The following is a 27,778-nucleotide window of genomic DNA, read 5'->3' as shown; positions in this document are numbered from 1 at the left end:
ATGCATTGGGCGTTCACAACTAATTTCCAGATTCCGCTTCAGTTGTCGCGTGTTGTGATTCGTTGCGTTTATGGCTGCAAACCAATTTTAGATGACTTCGAAGACATCGACAAAGAATTTGCTGAATCGAATCCAACGAACGAAGAAATGGAAAGTTACATATTACCATACGAACGGCAGCTGAAGGCGATTCGTAATGGCGTCTTCAGAGCGATCGACACGTTTTGCGTGAAAGCGAACGATCCGATGTTTGCGCGCATTTACCAAATGACACCAATTATCGAAAGTATTCCATATGTCGAAGAGTTGCTCAAAGATGACATTTTGGAAGAACCAATTGTTAGAATTAAAGCGACAGAAAGAACAATGTTTTGGAGCAATGACAATGATACGCAGAAATGGAACGAATTAGTAGAAGAAGTGCAAAATGAATTATATTCCAAATAAATATGAATAAAAAGATATAAATTTAATTCTTTAATTGGTAAAAATTATTATAAAAGTAAAACAATTTTCATTGCAATATCGTCCTTATGTTTTATTAATATATAATAATTTAAGATGATTTTGTAGAATTAAAGTTTTGTTAAAGAGTTGATATTAATTTTATATCAATTCCACCTCTGATATACAAATTAAAACAAACATACTATTATACATATATATTATAATTTATTATTTAGCTTGCAAATCAAACAAAATATGTGATTCTTGCCTATATATGTAGATATTGTTATATAATTTCAAAAACAACTGAAATTTAATATACAAAAAAATACTTTTCAATTATCAAGTGGTGAAAATATAACTTTTATTAAAGAATAATTTTTGTTAAGTTAACTTTTGGAAATGAAAGAATAAAGAAAATATTTAATATCTTTATGTATATTGAATCCATTTTACATATTACTTTTCCCACAAAGTAAATTAATAATTTCTGTATTACTATTTCTAGATGCGATATCAAGAGCTGTATCAAATAATTTACAAATATTATTTCAAAATATCAAGTTATTACAATTAATTTTGTATATAATAGATAAATATCTTTATAAATAACATTAAATTTAATTACTTTTTATTCAAGTAAAAAATAAAATATTTTAAAATTAATAAATTTATTAGATAAAAATATTTTTATAAGTTCATTGGAATTTTTAATTTTTTCGATTTTATTTTCATAAAGATATTTAAAGATATCGTTTCGATGAAATTCAATTGCTGTTTTATATGCATCTTCAAATGTTGAATGATTTTGTTCACATAAATGAATTATTTCTTCATTTCCACCTGCAACTGCATATTTACCTGCGTTTTTAACATTCGCTCCATTCATAAGTAAATATTTAAAACATTTAACTGAGGAAGAATATGCTGCATAATCAATTAATGAAATGTTATATTGATTAATAAAAGAACATCTTTCATAAAGTGATGGTTCAATTATTTGATTAAAATCAAAATTATTTTGTGATGATATTTCTTGAAGTTTTTCGATTTCATCATTTCGAATTATTTTTGATATTTCATTTGAATTAACTCCTTCTTTGATTAATTTTTTATGAAGTTCCCAATCATTCTTTGAAAGTTCTTCCTAATTTTTACTCTCATATGGATCATATTGACTCAATGATTTGTTTGGAAAATGATGTGCAAAATAAAATATATTTTTATTCTCAACTAATTTTTATGAAATCAAATTCAATTCAATCATTTTTTCGAGAATAAAAATTGATTCCTCTGAGCCTATAGCAAGAAGAAAATCTGCAAACCTATTAATCAATTCATTATATTCTTTTTCTTTGATTTCAATTTGCTTCATGAAATTAATATATAAATTAAAATCTCTTCCCAGTGAAAGAAATGCTGAGTATATCAGTCGACTGATAATCAAGTTTGCATAAGACGATATATTATTATTTTTTATCAAAACAATGGTTGTATTCATAGATTATATAATATTATCTTCCCTTAAATTAAATATAATTTCTTCAAGAGATTCTAAATCTTGTGTAAATTTTCTTGTATTACAACAAAATCAAATTTGAATACATTTCAATGGTCAAAAACTGTTTTTCCCAGAAAAAAGTTATCGTCATATAGAAAGCTTAGTGTTGTTCATTCTTAGATTTCCAAGAGTTTAAAAATAACAAAAACCATTATATAAATGACAACCACATGAATATGTCATTAATGCATTTTGAGAATTTTGGTTTCGTTCATATACTCACCAATTTTATAAATAATTTAATTTCAAGATTAACGAAATTTTATATAGTTGCATTAAATAAATTCCATATTACTTTCTTTTTCTACAAGGCTTTCATATTTTCATTCTCTCAACAAACCAATAATCGTTTTATTTATTGAATTTGCAAGTCATTTTCTACATATGTAAAATACGTTATTTAATGGCGCACTTTTTCTTATTTTTATGGAAAATGTGAATTCAAGTGATTCTACTGCAAATAATGAAATTCAAATGCTTTCTAATGAAGTTATTTTGTTACAAAATAAAAACATTGAAATTGGTATTCAAAGTCAAGAACTTGCACAACAATTAAAAGAAATTTCAAATTATAATTCAACACTTGGGATTGATTTATATCATTTAGATCAAGAACTAATTAATTTAGAAGAAAAACTTGAAGAAAAGCAATCACAAATTAAATCACTTGAAGAAGAAGCAGATCAATTTACAAAGCAAGCAAATAATTGTAAAGAAGCACTTCTTTCAGATAGTGAATTTTCACCTTATTTGAAAAAACTTCGAAATTTCCAAAAAATTCATTCGTCTTCTTCTTCAAGTCTTGAAAAACTGAAACACATTGTTGGGAAACCAAAGTTCTCAATGCTCGATTGCGCCCTTCATATTGTCCAAGAGAAAGTTCAATTTCTTTACAATAGTAATTCAGATCTTCAACAACAAATTTCACTTCTTCTTGATTTACTTCACAATAAAAACATTTCTGACTTCGATCTTGACATAAACATGATGCGTGAGCTTTCAATTCGTAAGTTTGGGTGGCTTGGCACTGATCACGTTTCGCATGCGCGCACACTTCCACATTCTTCATCACATAATATGAATATAAGTAACAAAAGTCAACAAAACACTTTTCAAATTAATTCTAATGAAAATTTAACACATTGCAATTCAACTTTAAATGATAAAATTAAAACGAATAAAAAAATAACTTCAAACGAAAGAAAGAACAGCGATGTTACAGATAAACAAATGAAATCACAACATAATAAAGAAACGAAACGAAATTATTCGAAAACATTTCCAAATGAAAATATACAAAATCGAAAACAAATTTATGAAAAAGAACTTACGAAAGAAAATAATAAACATAACGAAACATCCGAAACTAAACAGCAAAATGTAACACATCGAACTTCTTCAACAAATAATTTCAGTTTACTTTACAAATGCAAAAAGAGTCGCGAAACAGGCGAAAAAGTTCTTTCGCGAAGAAGTCGCGTTCGTAATGAAGAAGGCGAAGAGTACGAATACGAGTACGGCTACGACGAGCTCTCAGACGGCGAAACAATACGAAGCAGAAGGCGCGTGCCTGTGCAAATGAATGAAATGGAACCAATTTATAGAAACGAATTTGAAGATGTAAATGATCGAAATTCGAATGAATTTGTTCGTGTTCGCATTGTTGAAAGTAGTAAAGGAATTACATACGAAGACACAGAAAGCGTTGACCCATTAACAGGAAAACGAATTATCACAAGACGCGAAATTGGAACAAATAATGAATATAAATATAAAGAAAAGAAAAAAGGAAACGAAACAGTTCTCATTCGACATAGTAAAGTTATGATTGATAGTGATAACGAACAGGAATATGAATATGAGTACGAGTACGAAAGTGATAATGAATATATACGTAGCAAACAGGCGATTAATTCATCAGATGAAGAAATCGAATCAATTAACAAAGATAAAAAACTAAAAAATATGAAACAAAACAATGAAATTAAAAGTGAAAAAGCAAATAATCAAAATTCGAAAATCAGGAACATCAACGAAAGCGAAAGTGAATACAATGAATCAGAATCAAATGAAACAAAACCAAAGCGAAAAGTTATGAATGCAAATAATGAAATGAGTGATTCTGAAGCAGTAAAATCAAAGTTACATAATGAAAACAGACAAAAATTTACATCAAAAAAAGGAAAACGAATTCATAGCGATGAAGAAATATTAAACGATAAAAATGCGAAAGAAAAATATAACGAAAATATAAATAATAAAAAGAAAATAAATTCAACAAAATTAAATAACAAAACAAAAATTACGAATAGAAATTCATCAGCAAGTGATTCAAGTGAAACAAAACACGAAATCAAATCTGAATCAGATGAAAACAAAATCAGAAAAAATTCAACAAAAAGTATAAATGATCACAAATATGATAAAAATACACAAAAAGAATCAAAAGGAAATAGCAAAACAAAAATTTCAAATAGAAATTCATCAGACAGTGATTCAAGTACAAAACGCGAATCTGAATCAGATGAAAAAAAAATTAGAAAAAATTCAACAAAAAGTATAAGTGATCACAAATATGATAAAAGTGTACAAAAAGAATCAAAAGAAAATAATAAATCAAAAATTATTAATCGAAATTCAACAGAAAGTGATTCAAACGAATTAAACCGCGAAATTAAATCACATGAAAATAAAAACAGAAAAAATCCAAAAGAAAATGACAATAATAAATACAATAGAAATCAAATAAAGTCAACAAAAGAAAATAACAATACAAATGTTTCCAAGCAAATATCTTCAGACAGTAGTACTAATTCCAATGAAATAAATCGCAATTCACATAAAAACAGTAAACAAAATTCAAATCATAACAATAGTAGTAAACAAAACAGTAAAAAATTATCAAATTATGAAACAGTTCATAGCGAAGTATTACAAACAAATGACGATAAAAAATCCAACGAATTAGCAAATAAAAGCAAGCGAAACAATTTAAGCACAAAGCAAATTACTTCGAATGTTTCCACTGAGTATTCGTCTGATTCATCGGACGGCGAAGCATTTGTTCGCAGTAAGAATCAGTCACTTTCGCAGTTAATACCAAAACTTCGCGAAGAAAAAGAGCAAATCAGCAAAGAAGAACTTATAAGTCAACTTTCGCAAGTGCAGAAGCAAACGAATGAGCGCATGAAAATGTACAAAGAGCTCAAACAGCGCAACGAAACACTTCGTAATAATATCCAGCATCCGAATTCGCATGTAACACTTCAAATGTCGAAAGTTTTCCGCACGACAATTTCTGCAGTTCCAAATCCGATTGAAGTCTTCAAACTCAAACAATACAATTACAGTAATTCATCAACGCAAACAGAAGTCACAGGCGAAACAATTCGTTATCAGCAAACGCTTATTCACGATCAAGAAGCAGAACGCGTTCATGCAGAAGAACTTCGCACGTCAGTCAATGCCATGCACTCAGACATTGTGTCACTCCATAAACAAATTGAAGAAACGCAACATGAAAACGAACGTAAAAGTGAACGAATAACACTTCTTCGTACTGAAATTGGAAATGTTGCGAAAGAGCTTCGGAAAGAAGATTATGCAGAGCGCCGCGAGAAAGAAGTTACGAACGAATGTGAGAACAAAGTTAAAGAAATGAACGAACGCATTCGCATGAAGCAAATGGAACTCGACAAAGTTAATGCGAAGCGCGACAACGTCAGGCGGCAGCTCGCGAGCATGAAAAACATGAAAAACGAAACGGAGCTTCAGCTGAGCGATGCGCGGAACAGATATCGTCCTGAAGTGATGCAGCTCATCGAAGATGTTAAAGTTTGCAGAAGCAAAAACGAAATAACGAACGCGAACGCGATGACAATGAAGAAGTCACTCGACGCCAAACGAAGGAAATTACGCAAAATACAAAATTCAGAAATATCGACGAAATATAAATCGATGGTTATGGATAAAATGAATTTGGAGCGAAGAGTTCAGAAGTGGAAAGAACTCGCGAAGGAAACAGAGAGCGCACTGCAGAGCGCAGAAGTGTTCAGCGCACAAAACGCAAGCAAAAGACAAAACATCGCAAACGAACTGAAAGAAAAAATGAAAACTTCGATCGAAAGAGAAGAAGAAGTGAACGAACTCGAAACATACAGTGATATGTTGGAGACAATGATACGCGAGCACCAACAAAATTGGACTTGAACAATGTAACATGAAATAAATTGTATCAATTAGATTTAATTTGTAAATTTTTAAAAAAAAAATAACTTTAAACTTGTGATAACTCAGTTAGACAATTAAACTTAAAGTAATTAAACAGAGAAAAACATTTTTTAAAGAAAAAGAAACAAATAATTGTATTGAAGATTTAAAATTAATAAAAAATTTTTGAGAACTTAATTGTAGAAATCACGAATGAAATCCAGCCATGAGTTCTCATTGTGTTAGCTGTTTATGACACCTGTGTTCACGAAAACAAAAGCTTATCACCAGCCAATTGCCACTTTTTGCTTCAACTAAAGCTAGTCAAAAATTAAACGGATTTTTTATGGAGACCGTTTACACTCAAGTGAAGCAAACTACGGTTATGACATTCGACCACTTATTATGTCTGGAAGAGTCAAGATTCAAACAGTATCAAGCACAGAACGAGAACAACGTGTTGCAACGCATTCACATCTTCATGGACTTGGACTTGAAGATGGAGTTCCAGTTCCATCTAAGTCAGGTTTTATTGGACAGTGTAATGCACGTGAAGCAGCAGGTATTATTGTCGAATTAATTAAAAAGAAACGAATGGCAGGGCGTGCAGTTTTATTTGTTGGTGCGCCAGCTACAGGTAAAACAGCTATTGCACTTGGTATTTCACAAGAACTTGGGGAAGATGTACCATTTTGTCCAATGACAGGGTCAGAAGTATATTCATCCGAAGTTAAAAAGACAGAAGTATTAATGGAAAACTTTCGTCGTGCCATTGGAATTCGCATTAAAGAAAATCGGGAAGTTTATGAAGGAGTCGTTAATGACATTACACCAATTGAAACTGCCAACACCACAGGTGGGTATGGTAAATCAGTTACAGAAGTCAAAGTTACACTTGAAACAGTCAAAAACAAAACGACACTTCGCCTTGATCCATCAATATATGAACAAATGCAAAAGAACAAAAATTTCTGTTGGCGATGTCATTTACATTGAAACCAACAGTGGCACAGTGCATCGCGTTGGTCGCTGCGATCGCTATGTATCAGATGCAGATCTCGAAGCTGATAAATTTGTTCCGATACCGAAAGGCGATGTTCACAAGCGTAAAGAAGTTGTCCAAAACGTCACTTTGCATGACTTAGACTTAGCGAATGCGCGCCCTCAAAGCGGCGGCAATGACTTCAGTTCAGTTATGTCGCAAATTGTTCGCACGAAGAAGACCGAAATTACCGAAAAGTTACGAAGCGAAGTGAACAAAGTTGTCAACAAGTTCATTGATCAGGGCGTTGCAGAGCTTGTTCCAGGCGTTCTATTCATTGATGAAGTGCACACACTTGACGTCGAATGTTTCTCATTTCTGAATCGCGCGTTAGAGTCTTCGCTTGCGCCGATTGTAATCTTTGCGACTAACAGAGGTAAATCGAAAATCGTCGGCACAGACATTGAGTCGCCGCACGGAATACCGCTCGACTTACTCGACCGCCTTTTGATCATTCGGACGCTTGGATACAACGAAGACGAAATGCGGCAAATTATCCAAGTTCGCGCAAACACAGAAAAGATTAATGTCACTGAAGAAGCGCTTGGGAAGCTTGTCGAGTTATCTGTCGACAAGTCGCTGCGTTATGCGCTGCAATTACTTACGCCGTGTAACATATTGGCGGATGCGGACCAACGCGACACAGTCGAAGTCGAAGACGTTGAAGAAGCGTCGATACTATTTATCGATGCACAACGAAGTATTGATATAATTAATGAGAACGAAGACGATTATCTTGAATAAAGAATTTTTTTATAATAAATTACAGCACTTTGACGACAAATTATTCGATTTCTCTCTTTTTGTCGTTGATGTCATTTATCATTTCGTCGTTCATATTAATTCCAATGATAATATGTTCTGAACCAGACGAAATATAACATACGTTTTTGTCTTTCGTAAGTTGACATGCATGAAATTCATTATAATTATTATCATCTTCTTGAAGTAATTTATAATCTTCCCCATTTCCACTAGAAAATAATTCCCCTTTGTTAGTTAATACATAATTCATATAACGTCCACCACAAATTTGAACAATTTTATTATGTGTAAATTGTTTCAATTTAATAAAATTCGATGTTTTTTCTATTTCGCCAAGTCCTCCCATTCCATCATCATTATAACCTGTGACCCAAATAAAATTATTTTCATCAACTAGAAATGTATTATATGTCGATGCAAATACACGTGAAATTTTAACATCTTCTGTTAAGTTGACTTTAGTTGGAAGTGAACTATAAAAATCATCGCCTTGTCCACATGCATTACCTTCGCCCCACGTATAAACTTCTCCTTCATTAGTAAGTGAGACAAAATGACTCATTCCAACTCCACAATCTATAAATTTAATAGTAGGACATGCAAATTGAATATTTTGATCTCCATCAATACAATAATAAATACCTAAACCTTCTGGAATTGCTATTAATGAATTCCATCCTCCTGAAACAAACGTAATTTTTTGATTTATAGGAAGTTTTGTAGGTTCTGTTGAATATGTTTCACCCATAACATATAATGAACCATCTAAAGTTATAATGGCTGAATAATTTGAACCACAAACAAAATATTTTGCTTCAAATCCTTCAAGTCCTTTAAGTTCTGTTAATTCTTTCAAATCTTTACCACTTGATTCACATAATTCGCCACATTCATTACTACCACAACCATACCAAATTTTAGATTTCGTGTAAAAAAGGTTATGACACATTCCACTTGAAAACATAATTATATCTTTTGGTGCATTTGGAATTTCAGCTAGCATTTCTGAACCAGGTCGACATAAACGATAATTATCTGTATTTCCAGCGCTTAAAATTGTGCACATGAAAAATATTTGTACGTTTATTCGAAACAGGGTGCCCCATGTCACTTCACTTTTCATCAATCATTTGAAGTTTCTCAAAGTTTGAAATTGCTTTGACAATAATTGAATTTTTTTTTCAGTTCCCTTAAAGTGCATTTCCTATTTCTTTAACAGAATTTGTTGGCATTGAATTTACTTCATATTACAGTAAAACTAAATGGAATAATGTTCAATGGTTTATTATGAAAGTATGATTATCGTTTCTTTGAAATTTTAAAAGCATCCTGTATTTTTATGTGGATTTTGATCGGTATTCTTAACCTCCGTCAATTTTTTGTATAATCAATATAAACGGTCGATGACTCAAAAACGGTTATATGGTTTATTTTTTTCAAATGGAATTATCCAATAAAAAACAATATGAAGAGAATCAAAATATTTATCAATCGGTAGAACATATAATATCAAAATTAAATTATGAAAATATTGAAAAGTTAGTTATTTCAACTCTTGAATTTTTTGATGAAAACTTTCCTAATTCTTTTCATCTTCTGATTTATCAAATAATATTTTCACACTGTTTTCTACCTAAGCGAGATCCATGCTTGTATATAAATTATTTAAAAAATCTTGAAACAAAAGAAGAGGAATTATTAAAAAATAAATATCAAATTATCAAAGGATTCAAAGAATTTCTTCTTATAGAAAACTCTTATTCACAAGAATCATACTACATTTTAGAAAAAATGATTGAAGATAAATTAATTGATTCAAACTTTCCAAAAAATACATTATATTTTGCTCACTTTATGACAAAAGATGAAATTTATCATTACACAAATTTAGATATTGCTTCACAGTTTTTTCAAAATTATGAAGAACTTACAAAGAATGATTTTAAACTTCATAAGAAATATGTTAAAGAAGGAGTCAATCCGAATGAAATTGCAAAAATCATTCGAAATGATGAAATAGAAAAACTTCAAGAAATATCATCACAATCAAATTTTGATTTTAATCAAATAATTGAACCATCACTTTATGAAAGATGTGATTTTATTAATCAAAGAAATGTTTCATTAATTGATTATGCAGCATTTTTTTCTTCTATAAAATGTTTTAAATATTTACTTGTGAATGGTGCAAAAGTAGAAAACACAGGTAAATATGCAGTTGCAGGTGGAAATGAAGAAATTATTCATTTATGTGAACAAAATCATTCAACATTTGAAGATGCATATGAAACAGCAATTGAATTCCATAGAAATGATATCTTTGAATATCTTTATGAAAATAAAATTATTAAAATTGATGATATCGAAGAATTGGGAAAGAAAGCAATTTGTTTTTGTAATTTTGAGATACTATCGCTTTTAGAATACAAAGGGATGAAAATAACTGATAATATCATTAAAGAAGCAGCATCATATGGAAATATTTTTCTTGTTAAATTTTTTTTGAAGAAAAATCAAATACCAAAAGATATTTTGCTTTCTGTAATAACATTTAATTATGTAGAACTTGTTGAATTTTTAATAAAACAAAAAGGAATCGATATTAATGCTAAAGATATTTATTTGTTTTATTTAATATTTATTTAAAAAATTTTATATTTCAAAATCATAATTGAAAATTGTTTAAATTATTTAATACAGCACTTATATGGGCATCTTCGAATGGTCATACAGAAACAGTTAAATTACTTCTTGAACATGAAGGTATTGATATTAATGCTAAAGATAAAATTTATTTTAATAATTTGATATTTCAAAATAATATTTGGAAATTATTTAAATTATTTAAAACAGCACTCATGTATGCAACTAAATATAATTATATAGAAATAGTGAAATTACTTCTTGAACAAAAAGGATTTGATATTAATGATAAAACTATTTATTTGTTTTATTTTGTGTTTGTTTTAATTATTTGATATTTCAAAATAATTTTTGGGAATTATTTACGTTATTTTATACAGCACTTATTTTAGCGTCTTCAAATGGTCATATAGAAATAGTTCAATTACTTCTTAAACAAGAAGGTATTGATATTAATGCTAAAGATATTTATTTATTTTATTTAGAATTTATTTTAATGATTTTATATTTTAAAATAATAATTGAAAATTGTTTAAATTATTTAATACAGCACTTATTTGGGCATCTGAAAATGGTCATACAGAAATAGTTAAATTACTTCTTAAACAAGAAGGAATTGATATCAATGCTAAAGATATTTGTTTGTTTTATTTTGGGTTTATTTTAATGATTTTGGATATAAAAATAAAATTTGGGAATTATTTAAATTATTTGAAACAGCACTTAATAAAGCATCTTCAAAAGGTCATACAGAAATAGTTAAATTACTTCTTAAACAAGAAGGTATTGATATCAATGCTAAAGATATTTATTTGTTACATTTTATACTTGTTTTAATAATTTCGTATTTTAAAATAAAATTTGGAAATTATTTAAATTATTTGAAACAACACTTAATAAAGCATCTTATAATGGTAATCTGGAAATAGTTAAATTACTTCTTGAGCAAAAAGAAATTGATATTAATGCTAAAGATATTTATTTGTTTTATTTAATATTTGTTTTAATGATTTTATATTTCAAAACAATAATTGAAAATTGTTTAAATTATTTAATACAGCACTTATAACAGCATCAAAAAATGGTCATACAGAAATAGTTAAATTACTTCTTGAACAAGAAGGAATTGAGATTAATGCTAAAGATAAAATTTATTTTAATAATTTGGAAATTCAAAATAATATTTGGAAATTATTTAAATCATTTAATACAGCAATCATTGCAGCATCAACAAATGGTCACACAGAAGTAGTTAAATTACTAAATGAAAAAGGCGCTATTACAGAGGAGTTTGAATAAGACATCCAATTTTTCTAATAAATTGATTTTTGGTTCAGTAATTGCTCTGAGTACGTTTATTCTTGGTGCACTTCGATCGGTTTTAATAGAATCACGTTCAAAAAGTGAAACTGACACCACCGATTTTTTCCACCAGTTTACACCCAGTAATAATTGAAATGAGAGTTAGTATATAAACCAACATAAAACAATTCAAAAGTAAAAACTTATATATATTTAAAATATATATTAATATTTATTCAAACATTAAATCTGCGAAATGATCTGGAATAGAAAATTTAGGAGGTTTAAACATAATATTATCTGATATATTATTATTTAATTCAATATTTTTAGCTTTAGCAAATGATTCGATCTTTTCATAATTAATTTCTTCTCGAAAGTTTTCATCTGGTCGAATTAAACAATAAAGAAAATAAATAAATGTCGCTGGAACTAATGGGACAAGTTCTTCCGCTTTGTTGAAATCATTTAATATCGTCTCATGTGCTAAAACTGTTAATAATACTTGTTGAAAACGTGGAAATTCTTCTTGAATTTGTTGTGAAAGTATTGATATCAAAGAATTCGCTTTTAAGATTTCACTAAATGTATTAAATCGATTTTCTGTAAGAATTAAATTAGATAATAAACAATCAAAATTACAAATAATACATTCCCAAAGAAATTGGAGTGATGGAAATTTATATTCATTCTTAATCTTTTTAATACTTAAAATTATTCGTTGAAATTCTTGTGTTTTTGGTTGGATTTTAAACATTTCAAGAAAAAGTTCTTTTATTTTATTAACAATATAATTACTATAAATTTCAATCGATTCTTGACAAAGATTTTCAATTCGTTTTAATATATTATTATCTATTTTATTATATAATCGTTGATAAAATGTAATAATAGAAATACAAAAATATAAACTGTTTTCTTCTGTTTGATTACTATAACAAATATCTTGAAGAATCGTAAATATTTTATTAATTTCGTATTCACCTCGTTGAAAAATACCTTTTTTAAGAATTTCTTCTCCCTAAAAGATAACCTGGTCGTCCAATAGATGATGTCGTGATATCATAAAAATGTTGAAAAAGAATTTCTTCAATTTCTGGATCTTCTGATGTTTGTGATAATATAGAAATAACTTCTTGTTTAATATTCTCTTCATAATTATTCTCTTCTTGATTCCCTTCTTCAATAGGTTTCTCAATAAGTTCTAAAAGATGATTTTCTTCTTCTTCTTTTTCTTCTTGATTTTCTTTAATTTCTTGTGATTTTGTGATTGAAAAAGTTGTTAATTCTTTCGGTACTTCTTCCGTCTTAAAATAAATACCAAGAGAAAAACGAAAAATTGGTTTCCGTTTCATTTTCGCTAAAATTTCGTCTGTTTCAATTTCCATCTTAGAAATATGATAATATTTATCAAGATTAATACGAAATGACCCAAATTGTCGTCGATCTCCTTCTTGTAAAACTCGGTACATTTTAAATTGAAGTGTTTTATTTTCCATTTTATCTTCATGTTTTTGAATTTTAATATTTATTGGTAATCGAATTTTACGATTAATAATAAAAATATCTCCCGTTCTTGTCGTTGGAATGCTTCGTCGTTTTTTCCGAAATATTATTTCAATTTCAACTTCATTACCTTCTGGTAGATGTGCTGTTAATGTCTCTAAATAACCATAAACATAACCTGGGATTTTTTCTTGATTTTCTTCTTCTTCCATATTCTTAATGATGATTTAGGCAATAATATTTTATTTCAAAAAATATTTGACATTTATGCTTTTTTTAACGTACTTTAATAATTTTTTTTTAATTAAATGCGTAAAAACACCAACGAAAAGAAATAATAATTCGAAAATTAAAGATTCAAATAAAACATCTACATCAAAACAAATCTTTTTAACACCAAATATTTCTAAAACTAAAACCAAACAAAATCGAACACCAGAATTAACAAAGAAACGATTCACAGATGATGAATTTTCTGATTTAATTTTTATTTGATCGCCCTAAAGAATCAAATCTTGAAGGTATGGTTAATTCTATGTATCAACTTTCACTTAACACTATTAAAACAGAAACAGTTATAAATATTATTAAAGAATTTAAAGAATTAGCTCCACTTAAACGTTATAAATATGAATCAGTTATTGATTTATTAACATTATCTTCAAAGTGTCCACAAGATATTAAATTTTTAATATTATCAATAGCAGCGGAAATGGTATTAAAAGGTAATCCACCAACTATTAATGATCTTGATATCTTTATAGAAGAAACAGAACGATTATTACAAAAAGGTTTTTTTGAAGAACTTGGTAAGAATAAAACACAAAAAGAATTAAAGAAAGAACTTCATCGAATGTTAGAAATATTTCAATATGCCAAACGCTTTCCAATTAAAGGTACACCAGGAGATTTAACTACTAAAGCTATTGAAAATTATATTCAACAAGAAAAAGAAAAGAAAAAACGAACAGAAAAAACAAAAATCAAGTGAAAAATATGAAAGAAATTTATTCACCAAATTTAGAAATAGATAATTTTCTCGAACAAGAATTTTTAGAAAATAATGAAAAAAATTGAAGGAAATATTCTTGATGAAAAAACTTATGAAATATTCAAAAATCCAAACAAGAAGAAACTCGAAAAATTATTTGACTATTTAAAAAAAAAAAAAAAGCATATGATGCAACGATTTATATTTATAACAAGATGAAAAAAGATAAAGATTTCGATCTTGATTTGATTCTTTCAATCATTCCGAATACATTAGGTGATTTTCTTGTTTATGGTCTTCAAACATTTAAAGAAGAAGGATTATAAATTGAAACAAATAAGAAAATTCACAATGTTTTTTGTTTTTGTTATTATTTAAATATTAAATTATTAAAAAAATGGAAAAAAATATAATTTTTTTTTTCAAATATTTATAATCAACACATTTAATATCTTCTTTTTTAATTATTAAATATTTTTATTTCTAATAATGAATTTTGTGTTTTTTAGTAATTATCTGAAATTCCATGAATTTTAATCGAAATATGTTTTCATAAGCGAATATAAAATGTTATCATCTTTTGAAATGATATTTAATCACAGTTTAAATCTAAAATTTATGCAAATAAGAAGAGTTTTAAGATATATTCTCAAGAATAAAGAATATTTTCAATTTAAGAAATGTAAAATATATCAAAGAGAAAAAATAATATTTGTCTTTTTGTTATTATTTAACATTTCTTTATGTAATCATTTTAAAGTTACTATACAATCAAAGATTGGTAGATATTAAGCAAGATAGGTTTAATTAATACTTTTGTTTAGTGCCACTCTGTTCTAGAAGTATGTCGTTACTATCTTTATTTAATAATATGTCTTTTCATTAAAGAAATTATCAAAGTTTTGAGGTGTTTCAAATACACGAGAAATGCTAGGACTTGAAGATTGCTCACTTAACTTTTTGGAATTTGAAATTAATAAAAAGGTAATGAAACCTATTATTATCGCTACTGCTAGCAAAGAGATTAAAACAGCTATTTCTAACATAATAAATCTGATATTTTTATCATTTTCTCTAAAATCTGTTGTATTTGTTTCTGTTATGTTTTTTAAACTTTGTTCTGTAGAATGTTCTTCTGACTTTTCTTCTGTTTTATGTTCTTCTGATTTTATTTCTGTAGAATGTTCTTCTGACTTTTCTTCTGTTTTATGTTCTTCTGATTTTATTTCTGTAGAATGTTCTTCTGACTTTTCTTCTGTTTTATGTTCTTCTGATTTTATTTCTGTAGAATGTTCTTCTGACTTTTCTTCTGTTTTATGTTCTTCTGATTTTATTTCTGTAGAATGTTCTTCTGACTTTTCTTCTGTTTTATGTTCTTCTGATTTTTCTTCTGTAGAATGTTCTTCTGACTTTTCTTCTGTTTTATGTTCTTCTGATTTTTCTTCTGTAGAATGTTCTTCTGACTTTTCTTCTGTTTTATGTTCTTCTGATTTTATTTCTGTAGAATGTTCTTCTGACTTTTCTTCTGTTTTATGTTCTTCTGATTTTATTTCTGTAATATGTTCTTCTGATTTTTCTTCTGTTTTATGTTCTTCTGATTTTATTTCTGTAATATGTTCTTCTGATTTTTCTTCTGTTTTATGTTCTTCTGATTTTTCTTCTGTTTTATTTTCTTCTGATTTTTCTTCTGTTTTATTTTCTTCTGATTTTTCTTCTGTTTTATATTCTTCTGATTTTATTTCTGTAGAATGCTCTTCTGTTTTATCCTTTGTTTTATGTTCTTCTGTTTTGTTTTCTTCTGACTTTACATTTGTTTCATTATCATCTTTTTTATCTTCTAAACTATGTTCTTCTGATTTATCTTTATCTTGATTTTTTGCCTTATGATCTTCTAATTCGTACATATAATTCATAAATTTTTCCACTTTTAGGTGTGAATTTATATTTTTATTATTTTGCTTCATTAAATAATTTGAATTTACCTCTAAAATCAACAACCAAAAAATCCAAAATTTCATTTTTAAATAATAAAGCATCAACTTTATAATAAAATTACAATGAAATCTGTAGTTTTTTTATTAAAGAAAACTCATATATATTTTAAACCATTTTATCTATTTTTTAAATTTATTTTGAAATACTTTTTTATCAGTATTAACTCAACAATTTTTTTCTTTATTAATAAATACAAATTTGTAGAACATTGTGGTTTTTAGTTAACAATATCTGATATATTAATAGTGAAATTTCTATTAAAAATTTCCTTTATACACAAATCATCACTTTGATTTTCCGAACAATTTTCAGGAACAATTTCATTTGTTTCCAATACCAAAAACTTAGAATTTGTATATTTTTTCACATTCTCAATCCAATTTATGTCATTAAATCCTTTTGGAACAATATCAATAAAAGTTGAATCATCAGAAAAAATTGCATTTAAAAATATATCATTGTGAATTCCAATGATAAATTTTGCTTTTCGAACCATTAAAGACGCGTTTAATCGATTTTCATCATTATCAATATTTATTTTCTCAATAGTACATTGATTACACTTCGAAGAAACGATTTTCAAAATATCATCAATGTTTTCAATTGTTGAATTATTATTTGTAAGAATTAAAATTTTTTCTTCTTTTCCATTTTCTGTGAAAATTGATTTAAGTGATACTAAATCATCATTAAACTCATTTACATTGAGTTGTGAGAAACAAATATTGTCATGAATTCTTTTAACTTCGATTTTATTTTGTAAGAAATATATTTCTTCAAAAATTTCATAAGGATCATAAACATAAATCGATTGAACATCTTTTGCAAGAATACTTTTGGCAGCTTTAGAATAAATCTCATAAATGGAATCCCACTTACTTTTTTCATTAATAGTTGGAAACAATACCAATGAGGGATTTTCGATAAGTTCATATTTGCTTTGGATTTCTTTCTTGTCATACAACGGACTAAGTTTTGGGGGGACCTGACATTGACCGTTTACTGCTATAAATTCATTTGAAAATGTTGCGTAATTAAAGAAAAGTTCAAAATGATTATCAGTAAAACAAGCACGTGAAAACTTACAGTAGTGAGTGTTATTGATGTAATCACAGTGTGCAAGGGAAAGACCAGGATAAAATAAGTCAATGCTAATGTTATATGAAAATTTGGTGTAAATTGGATTGTTGTAATAATACAGTTGAAATTCTATGTTGTCCCCATATATGTCTATATAAAATTTGACGTTAATGAGTTTTGGAAAAATTTTATGTTCTGTCAATTTAGCAAGATAAAGACGACTAATGCTATTGCCTCTAGCAACAAGGGAAAGAGAATTTAAGATATTTTGAGCAGAAAAATCAAAAATTGTATCAATCGTGAGATTTATATCAATAACATTCCTATGCGGATGTGAGTGTTTGATATCTTTTATAGCACTTGTTTCTGACCGATCATCTGGAAGTAGATTAAGTTTGACATAATAATTAGTTTGATAAATTTTGCCGATAATAAAAGCAATTAACAACACAAACACAACCACCCTTGCCTTAAAAAGGGCTGAGCAGTCAATAAAAATATTGGACATTCTTGATATTTAGTTTGTGGTTTGATTATAAAAAAGTGTAAAAGCTATCGGCTCTTTTACGTAATAGAGTGTTTTCCTAAACTATATGATCAAATACAAAATTCATTTTTAAACTCCAAAAATAGCTAAGCTTAACAAATAGGAAGTGAAAGGAATAAAAACTATTAATTTAAAACTAATATCTTTTTGTTCAAGAAAAAATTACAATATCATTGTAACAGTATACAGTTACATTATAATGCAGGTACATTAAGTGCTAGACTAAAGAATTTAGATAATTTCCAAATACCATCACGAAATATAATATTATTAAAGCAAATAATAAATAACACAAACAAATATATCTTTAACATTAATGTCATTTCCTTTTTGTTCAAGAAGTAATTTAACTATTTCTGTGTGACCATTTAAAGATGCTAAAATAAGTGCTGATTTAAATAAAATAAATAATTTACAAATATTGTTATAAAGCATAAAATAATTATAATAAATATTATATAAAACATAAATATTATTCGTAAACCATGTTCTCATTAATCCTCTAATGAAATCTTCATTAATATTTGGGATGTTATGAAAAATTCTTTCGATGTTATTACTATAGTAAAATAAAAAATTTTCGTATCGATATCGATTCAGCATATTTCTTGAAATGAGGTATAAAAAAATGTTATTTTCTTATTTATTATGATTTTTTTGAATCAGGAAAGTCGCTTTTAGCTATTTTTTCTAAAAGATAATTTGATTCGTATGGTTAATTGCAAGGAGGATGTTAATAAGTATTGCTAGTTCTGTTTCATAAGCACCACTTTTTGATTATATTTTTCAAATGTTTATTTTTAAGAATTGAAATCGGAATGATCATTCAAAAAGTGATATCGATTTCAATTTTTGTATACAAAAATTTTAAGCAAAAAACGGTTTTCTAAAACAGAAAAATATTAATTCAATATTTTATATGAGTTAATTCAACTTAGATGAAAGACGTTTTTTATTCATTGAATTTGATAGAAAATTAAAAAATCCAAAAAATGAACAGAATTTTTGAAAACTCAACCCAAAACGGTTTTTGAGCGCGACACTTTTTCAACACAAAATGAACTTTGATATCCCTATCACGATTTCACCAGAAACGGAATTCAAGATTGAACCTCCTCTCTTATCAATAGAAGGGGTATCATATAATCCATATATAACTTGTATTTATGGAAATAATTCTCTTTTTTCTCCTGATGCACCAAAACCAACAGAGACAGATGAGAAACCGGAAAATTCCCCATCATTCCCTCCTTTAAAAGAGTATAGTCCAATGCCTTATGTATTGGTATTTGGTAAAACACTCAATTTTACACAAATTGGCGAACCCAGAAAAGCAACTGAACCAATTACATGCGCTAGTGCTGCATTTACCTGTTTTAATGTTGTTGCAGGTCATAAAAGCGGAAATATTTCAATTTTTGATGCAGGTCTCAATTCTCTTATTGCCAAAGTTGAACGTGCTAAACCCGGAATTTCAGGTATTTCTTATATCTCTTATGCCGCTGATGATGATTCCATTGTTGCAGTTGATCAAGAGAAGCGTATTTTACATTTCACCAGATTAGATTCCATATTGTCACCAAAGGAACAAGTTCTTTATCAGCATGATTCCAGTATAAAGAAAGTCTACATGCCCATGACCCTTTCTCCAATTTTCATTTTCTCTACTCGGAAAACAGTATTCTTATATAACAACTCCGAAATCGATGATAATCTTGTTGAAATCATTAATTCGCCCGACTTGAAAATTAACTTCATTGCTAAGAACAAAGCTGATGGCACCATTGTTCTTGTAATTTGGTATGGCAATGAAATAAACATTTTCCATGTGCAACAATGCTCAGGTAGTCTCACTCCTCTTTACCATAAAAAGTTTGATATCAAAATACGTAACATATCCATTATTAAGAATTTTGATATTAACATTTTGTTTATTGATGGATCACTTGAAGATATTACAAACTATGAAAAGAAGAATGCTTTACGTGAACAATATGAAACAAATGAAATTAAACGAAGTCTCAAAAGAATTTCCGGAATAGTTGTAAATGGAGAATTATCATATTTCTTCAATGTTAATAAAATGTTTAGGATGCAATATATCCCATGGAATGAAAGACTTGTTGGAATATCAAGAAAAGGTGATTTCACAACATGTTTTAAGATAGCAAATCAAATTTATTCAGGTAATACAGAACATTTCTTTGGAGTAAATCCAGATCCATCAATTCGATGTAATGAATTACAAAAAGTTATGTATGAAATTTTTTATAATTCTTTATGTTCTCTTGATCAACCACAACAAGTTTCATTAACATTTAAGACAGCAATTGGAATTAACATGTCGAGTTTTGTCGTTAAAACAGCATATGATTATTATAAAGACGAAGGAAATTTAGAATTTTATTTTAAGGCATTATTTGAATTTAGTGATTCTAACATATCAAAATATATACCTTTTAATATCTATGATACATTCATTAAAATGGCTAATGAAAGAGGTTTAATTGATCAAGCAGATTTAGCTATTATTAAAACAGGAATTCCATTGAAATATGCCGACAATTTACTTGTTTTAGCAGCAAAAAATAATATGAAAAAACTTTTAATGAAATTATGGACTGAAATATTTTGTGATTTCGTTTCACCTTGTATCTATTTTTATAAAACTGATTACTTTATAACATATGTCGAAGATTTATTTTTAAATAATAAATTTAGTAAAGCTACAAATAAACATAAAGAAATAGTAATTTTATGGTTTTGTACTTCATTTGGTGGTACATTTCCAAGATTATTTGTCTTATTCTCTAAATCACAACAAAAAGCACCACAATTTATAGCTGAATTTATTAAATATTTCCCAGCTAAATTAATTAATGGTACTATGTTTGAAGTTGGTAATTTTTGTAATATTGTAATCCAAACAGTAATTTCATTTAATCAAGAAATTCGAAACAAATGTATCGATGAAATAGCTGATGCAATTGTAAAGAATCAAGTTAAAATTTTACCAATTTGTTTACAAACATTATTTGGTTGGGCATTTTCTACAAATGGTTCTTCAATTAGTATACGTGAAACTATTATTATTACTTTAAATACACAATATCCCGAAATTATTAAATTCGAAAATATCATTGATTATTGTGAAGCAGCAGGATTTTCAACTATAGTTAACTTTATATATGGAAAAGTAAAAGATTACAAACGTATTATTCATGCAATGGCTCTCTCAGAAGAACGTAGAGAAATTGTTTTCGATTATATCCAAAATCCATCACAAGATCCATTTGAACTTTTAAAGATTGATGGCAAAGATGAAACAACTGGAAAAAGTATTAAAGCAGCAATTCAACAATCACTTTGTAATATTAATGTTATGATTGAACATAGTGTAAGTTCAATGGCACCTCAAACAGGTCTTTTATCATCTGTTGGTAAAAAGTTTTCTGCTACCAAATTAATAGAAATCCATGATAAAAATCAATCATCTGATAATGATTCAGATAAAAAAGAAGAATCAGTATCGAAGTCAGAATCTGTTTCTGAGTCAGAATCAGAATCCGAATCTTCTATAAGTGAATCAGAAAGTACATCAACAAAGAGCATTAATTCTAATGAAGAAATTATAGAAGAAGAACCTGAGCCAGAATTAGTTATAGTAGAACCTGAACCAGAACCTGAACCAGAAGAACCACCTAAATTATGTGATGAATTAATGGAAGCAGCAGTTCTTGAAAACTTCCCATTATTAATCCTTATTAATGCAGATAAAGCATCTGAGTTATTAGGGAAATATTTCCCAGATTATCATGCAACATTTTTAAAGTTAGATATCGATCCATTTATTAAATTCTTATACTTAAAAGCATTAAGTAAATCTGATTATAGAGATTTACTTTCCCATGACAATTATTATGATTTATTAACAATGACTTGTAAGTTTGCACCACAAGAAGTATTACCAATGATTAAAGCTTCACAAGATATATCTGTCGAAGATGCGTTAAGAGTATGTAAACAATATCGTGTTATCGATACATGTATGCATATTCATACACTTAGAGGTGATATTCAAGCAGCAGTAAATTTAGTAGCTGAAGAAATCGAAGCTGTTTTAGTTGAAGCAATACAAAAAGGCGGAGTAATATATGCACCTTCAGTCGATTTAGTTAAAGAAGCACCTGAATTAAAGAAGGCTTATGAAACTGTATTAGTTACATTTGACTTAATGTCGAAAGCACCAAAAGTTGGACAATTACTTGATAGAATGTGGAAAGATACTTTCTTAGCTTTCCAATTACCTTTATATCTTGCGTGTAAATGCCCAATACCTGAAACTAAGAATGCAATTACATTATTCTTTGCATTCTTCGTTGTGGAAGCATTACAAAGAACTTCTCCTGAAAATGTGTTCCATACATTGAAAAGTGATTTTTGTTCAATCGATCAAATCCAATATCGAAAAGTTTTATCAGCAGTGTTTAAATATCTCGATTATAATCAAATGCTTTCGAATACTGTTATTGAATTATTATTAGAAGATTGTATCCAATTATATTATAAGGCAAATCTAATGAAAACTAGAGCTGCTTTCGCTTATAATCCAGTATGCGTAATGTGTAACACGCCTGTTACTGGAGCCGGCGGCGTCGGCGGATTAATATTCGAATGTGGGCATTTGTATCATAATAATTCGAAATGTGGACAATATAGAAAGAAATGTCCATTATGTCGAAATGAAATGTCTATAACGAAACAAGGAGATGCAGCACCTATAGAAAGTGCACATTCACAATCAATGAAGTTAAGGAAAATGTTAAGAGTCGAATTCGGATTGAAGAGACATTATGGTAAAGATCAGGACTTGTCGCAATCAGGTAACAATATATTCTTCATGAGCGACTTCCAATTCACACCTAAGACTCAATATAAGTTGGAATTACCACCTCAAAATAAAATACCAAATGAAAAATATGTGTACTTAGAGTTATAAGCATTTTCATAAGTAAAAAAGCATTGCAAATTTGATTTTGTTTTATATTATGTTATTTAAGAAATTATAATAATAATACGAAAACTCCAAATGATTATAATGTTGAATCCTATTTGAAGATATCATAATATACTCATTTTTATGAAGTAAAAAAAGAGACAGTTTTTGCAAAATATTTCTATTCTTTTATTAAAAATATTTTTAATCTTATACAGTTGTTTATAAATTAGAATTGTCAATATTTAATTTCAGTTAATTATTCACAAGATTTAAAAATAAATTGAATATTTCCTTTACTTTTAACTATTGGTTTGATTTCTATAACAAAATATTACAACAAGTTCAATAAAAAGTATTATTAAGAGAGAAATTATTATTGTGATAATTAAAGCTTGTAATTTATTTGGTTTTTTCTTAATATAAGAAGCTTGATATTTTTTCCCTATATAAATGATTTTATTTGATAAATTATTTGAAAATGCATCTTCATGAATTTTCTTTATTGAACGAGGAATTTTAATTTCTGTTAAAGGACAACCATGAAATGCATGATTTCCAATAACTTGAATTCCATTACCAAAATGTATTTTTCTTAAATTAACACATCCCCAAAATGAATTATTTCCAATAATCTGAATTGAATTAGGAAATTTAATCGTTGTCAATTTACGACATTCAAAAAAAGAATAATCCCCTATAATTTCTACTTGATAACCTAATTGAACAAATTGTAATGAAAAACATTGTAAAAAAGCATATGAAAAAATTATTTTAATAGAATTTGGAATAATAATTTCCTTTAATTTTTTACATTGATAAAATGCACCTTCACTAATATATTTTATATTTTCACTAATTTTTATTTTCTCTAATTTAATGCAATCAGAAAATACAAATGCCCCCATTGAAATTACTGAATTTGGTAATACAATTTTAACCAAGTTTTTACATTCAAAAAATGATTTTTCTCCTATATATGTTACCTTTATTGATATTGTTATATTAATTAAATTTTTTGATGAATAAAATGCAAAATCTTCAATTATATTTAAGGAATTAGGACATATAAATATAGAATTATTAAATGAAAGAGGACAATAAATAATTGAAGTAATATTTTTATTATAAATAATTCCATCATTATTATAATTTGAATATTTGCAATTTTTCTTTGATATATTTATAAAACTTATCTCATTGCATTCATAAAATATAAATTTACCCATGAAAATTATTGATTCAGGTATATAAATATATGTTAATTTAACACAAGAATAAAATGCATAATCCCAAATTATTTTTAAATCTTTTCCAAGTATTACATTTTCTAAATTTATGCATGAATCAAAGGTATAGTTTCCGATAATATTTACATTTTCTTTAATTGTAACATTTTTTAAACTTACACAATCTTGAAATACATAATTTCTTATAGTTAATAAATTTCCTTGAATTAAAATTGATTCTAAATTTTCGCAAATTGAAAATGCATAATCATCGATTAAACTAATTGAATTTGGTATATTAATATATTTTAAATTTATACATGAATAAAATGTATAATTTTCAATGCTTTTAATATTTCCATATATTTTTATGCTTTTGATTAAATAACATTCATAAAAACAAAATCCTTCAATTACAGTTGTTGATTTTGGAATTATTATTTCCTTTAATTTTTCACAGGAGCCAAAACACATAGTTCCAATTTTTTTAACATTTTCTCCAATTAGAATTTCTTCTAAATTTTGGCACCCTGCAAATGCATAATCTTCTATTTTAATAACTGAATTTGAAATTTTAACAAAGCTTAATTGAAACCATTCAAAAAATGCCCTTTCTCCAATAATCTTAACATTATTTCCAACATCAAGAAATTTTATATAATTTTTAATGTGAAAATATTCTCCAAATTTTATTATTTCTTTATCTTTGATTGTATAGTTAACTTTAAAATGATTACATAAAGAAATGTTAAATAATAACAAAAAGACAAATATTATTTTTTCTCTTTGATATATTTTACATTTCTTAAATTGAAAATATTCTTTATTCTTGAGAATATATCTTAAAACTCTTCTTATTTGCATAAATTTTAGATTTAAACTGTGATTAAATATCATTTCAAAAGATGATAACATTTTATATTCGCTTATGAAAACATATTTCGATTAAAATTCATGGAATTTCAGATAATTACTAAAAAACACAAAATTCATTATTAGAAATAAAAATATTTAATAATTAAAAAAAGAAGATATTAAATGTGTTGATTATAAATATTTGAAAAAAAAAATTATATTTTTTTCCATTTTTTTAATAATTTAATATTTAAATAATAACAAAAACAAAAAACATTGTGAATTTTCTTATTTGTTTCAATTTATAATCCTTCTTCTTTAAATGTTTGAAGACCATAAACAAGAAAATCACCTAATGTATTCGGAATGATTGAAAGAATCAAATCAAGATCGAAATCTTTATCTTTTTTCATCTTGTTATAAATATAAATCGTTGCATCATATGCTTTTTCCCATTCATCAAAAAGTCCAATAATTTTTCGAATTTCTTCTTGTTTGGATTTTGAATATTTCATAAGTTTTTCATCAAGAATATTTCCTTCAATTTTTTCATTATTTTCTAAAAATTCTTGTTCGAGAAAATTATCTATTTCTAAATTTGGTGAATAAATTTCTTTCATATTTTTCACTTGATTTTGTTTTTCTGTTCGTTTTTTCTTTTCTTTTTCTTGTTGAATATAATTTTCAATAGCTTTAGTAGTTAAATCTCCTGGTGTACCTTTAATTGGAAAGCGTTTGGCATATTGAAATATTTCTAACATTCGATGAAGTTCTTTCTTTAATTCTTTTTGTGTTTTGTTTCTTACCAAGTTCTTCAAAAAAAACCCTTTTTGTAATAATCGTTCTGTTTCTTCTATAAAGATATCAAGATCATTAATAGTTGGTGGATTACCTTTTAATACCATTTCCGCTGCTATTGATAATATTAAAAAATTTAATATCTTGTGGACACTTTGAAGATAATGTTAATAAATCAATAACTGATTCATATTTATAACGTTTAAGTGGAGCTAATTCTTTAAATTCTTTAATAATATTTATAACTGTTTCTGTTTTAATAGTGTTAAGTGAAAGTTGATACATAGAATTAACCATACCTTCAAGATTTGATTCTTTAGGGCGATCAAATAAAATTAAATCAGAAAATTCATCATCTGTGAATCGTTTCTTTGTTAATTCTGGTGTTCGATTTTGTTTGGTTTTAGTTTTAGAAATATTTGGTGTTAAAAAGATTTGTTTTGATGTAGATGTTTTATTTGAATCTTTAATTTTCGAATTATTATTTCTTTTCGTTGGTGTTTTACGCATTTAATTAAAAAAAAAAAATTATTAAAGTACGTTAAAAAAAGCATAAATGTCAAATATTTTTGAAATAAAATATTATTGCCTAAATCATCATTAAGAATATGGAAGAAGAAGAAAATCAAGAAAAAATCCCAGGTTATGTTTATGGTTATTTAGAGACATTAACAGCACATCTACCAGAAGGTAATGAAGTTGAAATTGAAATAATATTTCGGAAAAAACGACGAAGCATTCCAACGACAAGAACGGGAGATATTTTTATTATTAATCGTAAAATTCGATTACCAATAAATATTAAAATTCAAAAACATGAAGATAAAATGGAAAATAAAACACTTCAATTTAAAATGTACCGAGTTTTACAAGAAGGAGATCGACGACAATTTGGGTCATTTCGTATTAATCTTGATAAATATTATCATATTTCTAAGATGGAAATTGAAACAGACGAAATTTTTAGCGAAAATGAAACGGAAACCAATTTTTCGTTTTTCTCTTGGTATTTATTTTAAGACGGAAGAAGTACCGAAAGAATTAACAACTTTTTCAATCACAAAATCACAAGAAATTAAAGAAAATCAAGAAGAAAAAGAAGAAGAAGAAAATCATCTTTTAGAACTTATTGAGAAACCTATTGAAGAAGGGAATCAAGAAGAGAATAATTATGAAGAGAATATTAAACAAGAAGTTATTTCTATATTATCACAAACATCAGAAGATCCAGAAATTGAAGAAATTCTTTTTCAACATTTTTATGATATCACGACATCATCTATTGGACGACCAGGTTATCTTTTAGGAGAAGAAATTCTTAAAAAAGGTATTTTTCAACGAGGTGAATACGAAATTAATAAAATATTTACGATTCTTCAAGATATTTGTTATAGTAATCAAACAGAAGAAAACAGTTTATATTTTTGTATTTCTATTATTACATTTTATCAACGATTATATAATAAAATAGATAATAATATATTAAAACGAATTGAAAATCTTTGTCAAGAATCGATTGAAATTTATAGTAATTATATTGTTAATAAAATAAAAGAACTTTTTTCTTGAAATGTTTAAAATCCAACCAAAAACACAAGAATTTCAACGAATAATTTTAAGTATTAAAAAGATTAAGAATGAATATAAATTTCCATCACTCCAATTTCTTTGGGAATGTATTATTTGTAATTTTGATTGTTTATTATCTAATTTAATTCTTACAGAAAATCGATTTAATACATTTAGTGAAATCTTAAAAGCGAATTCTTTGATATCAATACTTTCACAACAAATTCAAGAAGAATTTCCACG

The 27,778-nt window shown here is 26.9% G+C and overlaps 5 protein-coding genes across 5 annotated transcripts; 4 read left to right on the top strand and 1 right to left on the bottom strand.

Annotated features, from left to right (window-relative positions):
- Window positions 1–447, top strand: GO595_004289 (uncharacterized protein; the record flags this gene model as incomplete). Its single annotated transcript, XM_067917404.1, has 1 exon — window positions 1–447. The coding sequence occupies one exon, from the start codon at window positions 1–3 to the stop codon at window positions 445–447; it is 447 nt and encodes a 148-aa protein (XP_067775413.1).
- Window positions 448–2,434: 1,987 nt separating this feature from the next.
- On the top strand, window positions 2,435–6,217 carry GO595_004288 (uncharacterized protein; the record flags this gene model as incomplete). Its single annotated transcript, XM_067917403.1, has 2 exons — window positions 2,435–4,138; window positions 5,012–6,217. 2 exons carry the CDS (start codon window positions 2,435–2,437, stop codon window positions 6,215–6,217), a joined length of 2,910 nt encoding a protein of 969 aa, XP_067775412.1.
- A 405-nt stretch (window positions 6,218–6,622) lies between these two features.
- On the top strand, window positions 6,623–8,003 carry GO595_004287 (RuvB-like 1; the record flags this gene model as incomplete). The annotated part of the gene is made up of 2 exons (XM_067917402.1): window positions 6,623–7,030; window positions 7,101–8,003. 2 exons carry the CDS (start codon window positions 6,623–6,625, stop codon window positions 8,001–8,003), a joined length of 1,311 nt encoding a protein of 436 aa, XP_067775411.1.
- Window positions 8,004–8,043: 40 nt separating this feature from the next.
- GO595_004286 (putative E3 ubiquitin-protein ligase HERC3) lies at window positions 8,044–9,027 on the bottom strand (the record flags this gene model as incomplete). Its single annotated transcript, XM_067917401.1, has 1 exon — window positions 8,044–9,027. One exon carries the CDS (start codon window positions 9,025–9,027, stop codon window positions 8,044–8,046), a length of 984 nt encoding a protein of 327 aa, XP_067775410.1.
- Window positions 9,028–19,145: 10,118 nt separating this feature from the next.
- On the top strand, window positions 19,146–23,087 carry GO595_004285 (RING zinc finger-containing protein; the record flags this gene model as incomplete). The annotated part of the gene is made up of 1 exon (XM_067917399.1): window positions 19,146–23,087. The coding sequence occupies one exon, from the start codon at window positions 19,146–19,148 to the stop codon at window positions 23,085–23,087; it is 3,942 nt and encodes a 1,313-aa protein (XP_067775409.1).
- Window positions 23,088–27,778: the final 4,691 nt, after the last annotated feature.

The sequence above is a fragment of the Histomonas meleagridis genome (genome assembly GCF_020186115.1).
Source record: "Histomonas meleagridis strain 2922-C6/04-10x chromosome Unknown contig_26, whole genome shotgun sequence".
Lineage (NCBI taxonomy): Eukaryota > Parabasalia > Tritrichomonadida > Dientamoebidae > Histomonas > Histomonas meleagridis.
This window is presented reverse-complemented; position numbering and strand designations above follow the sequence as displayed.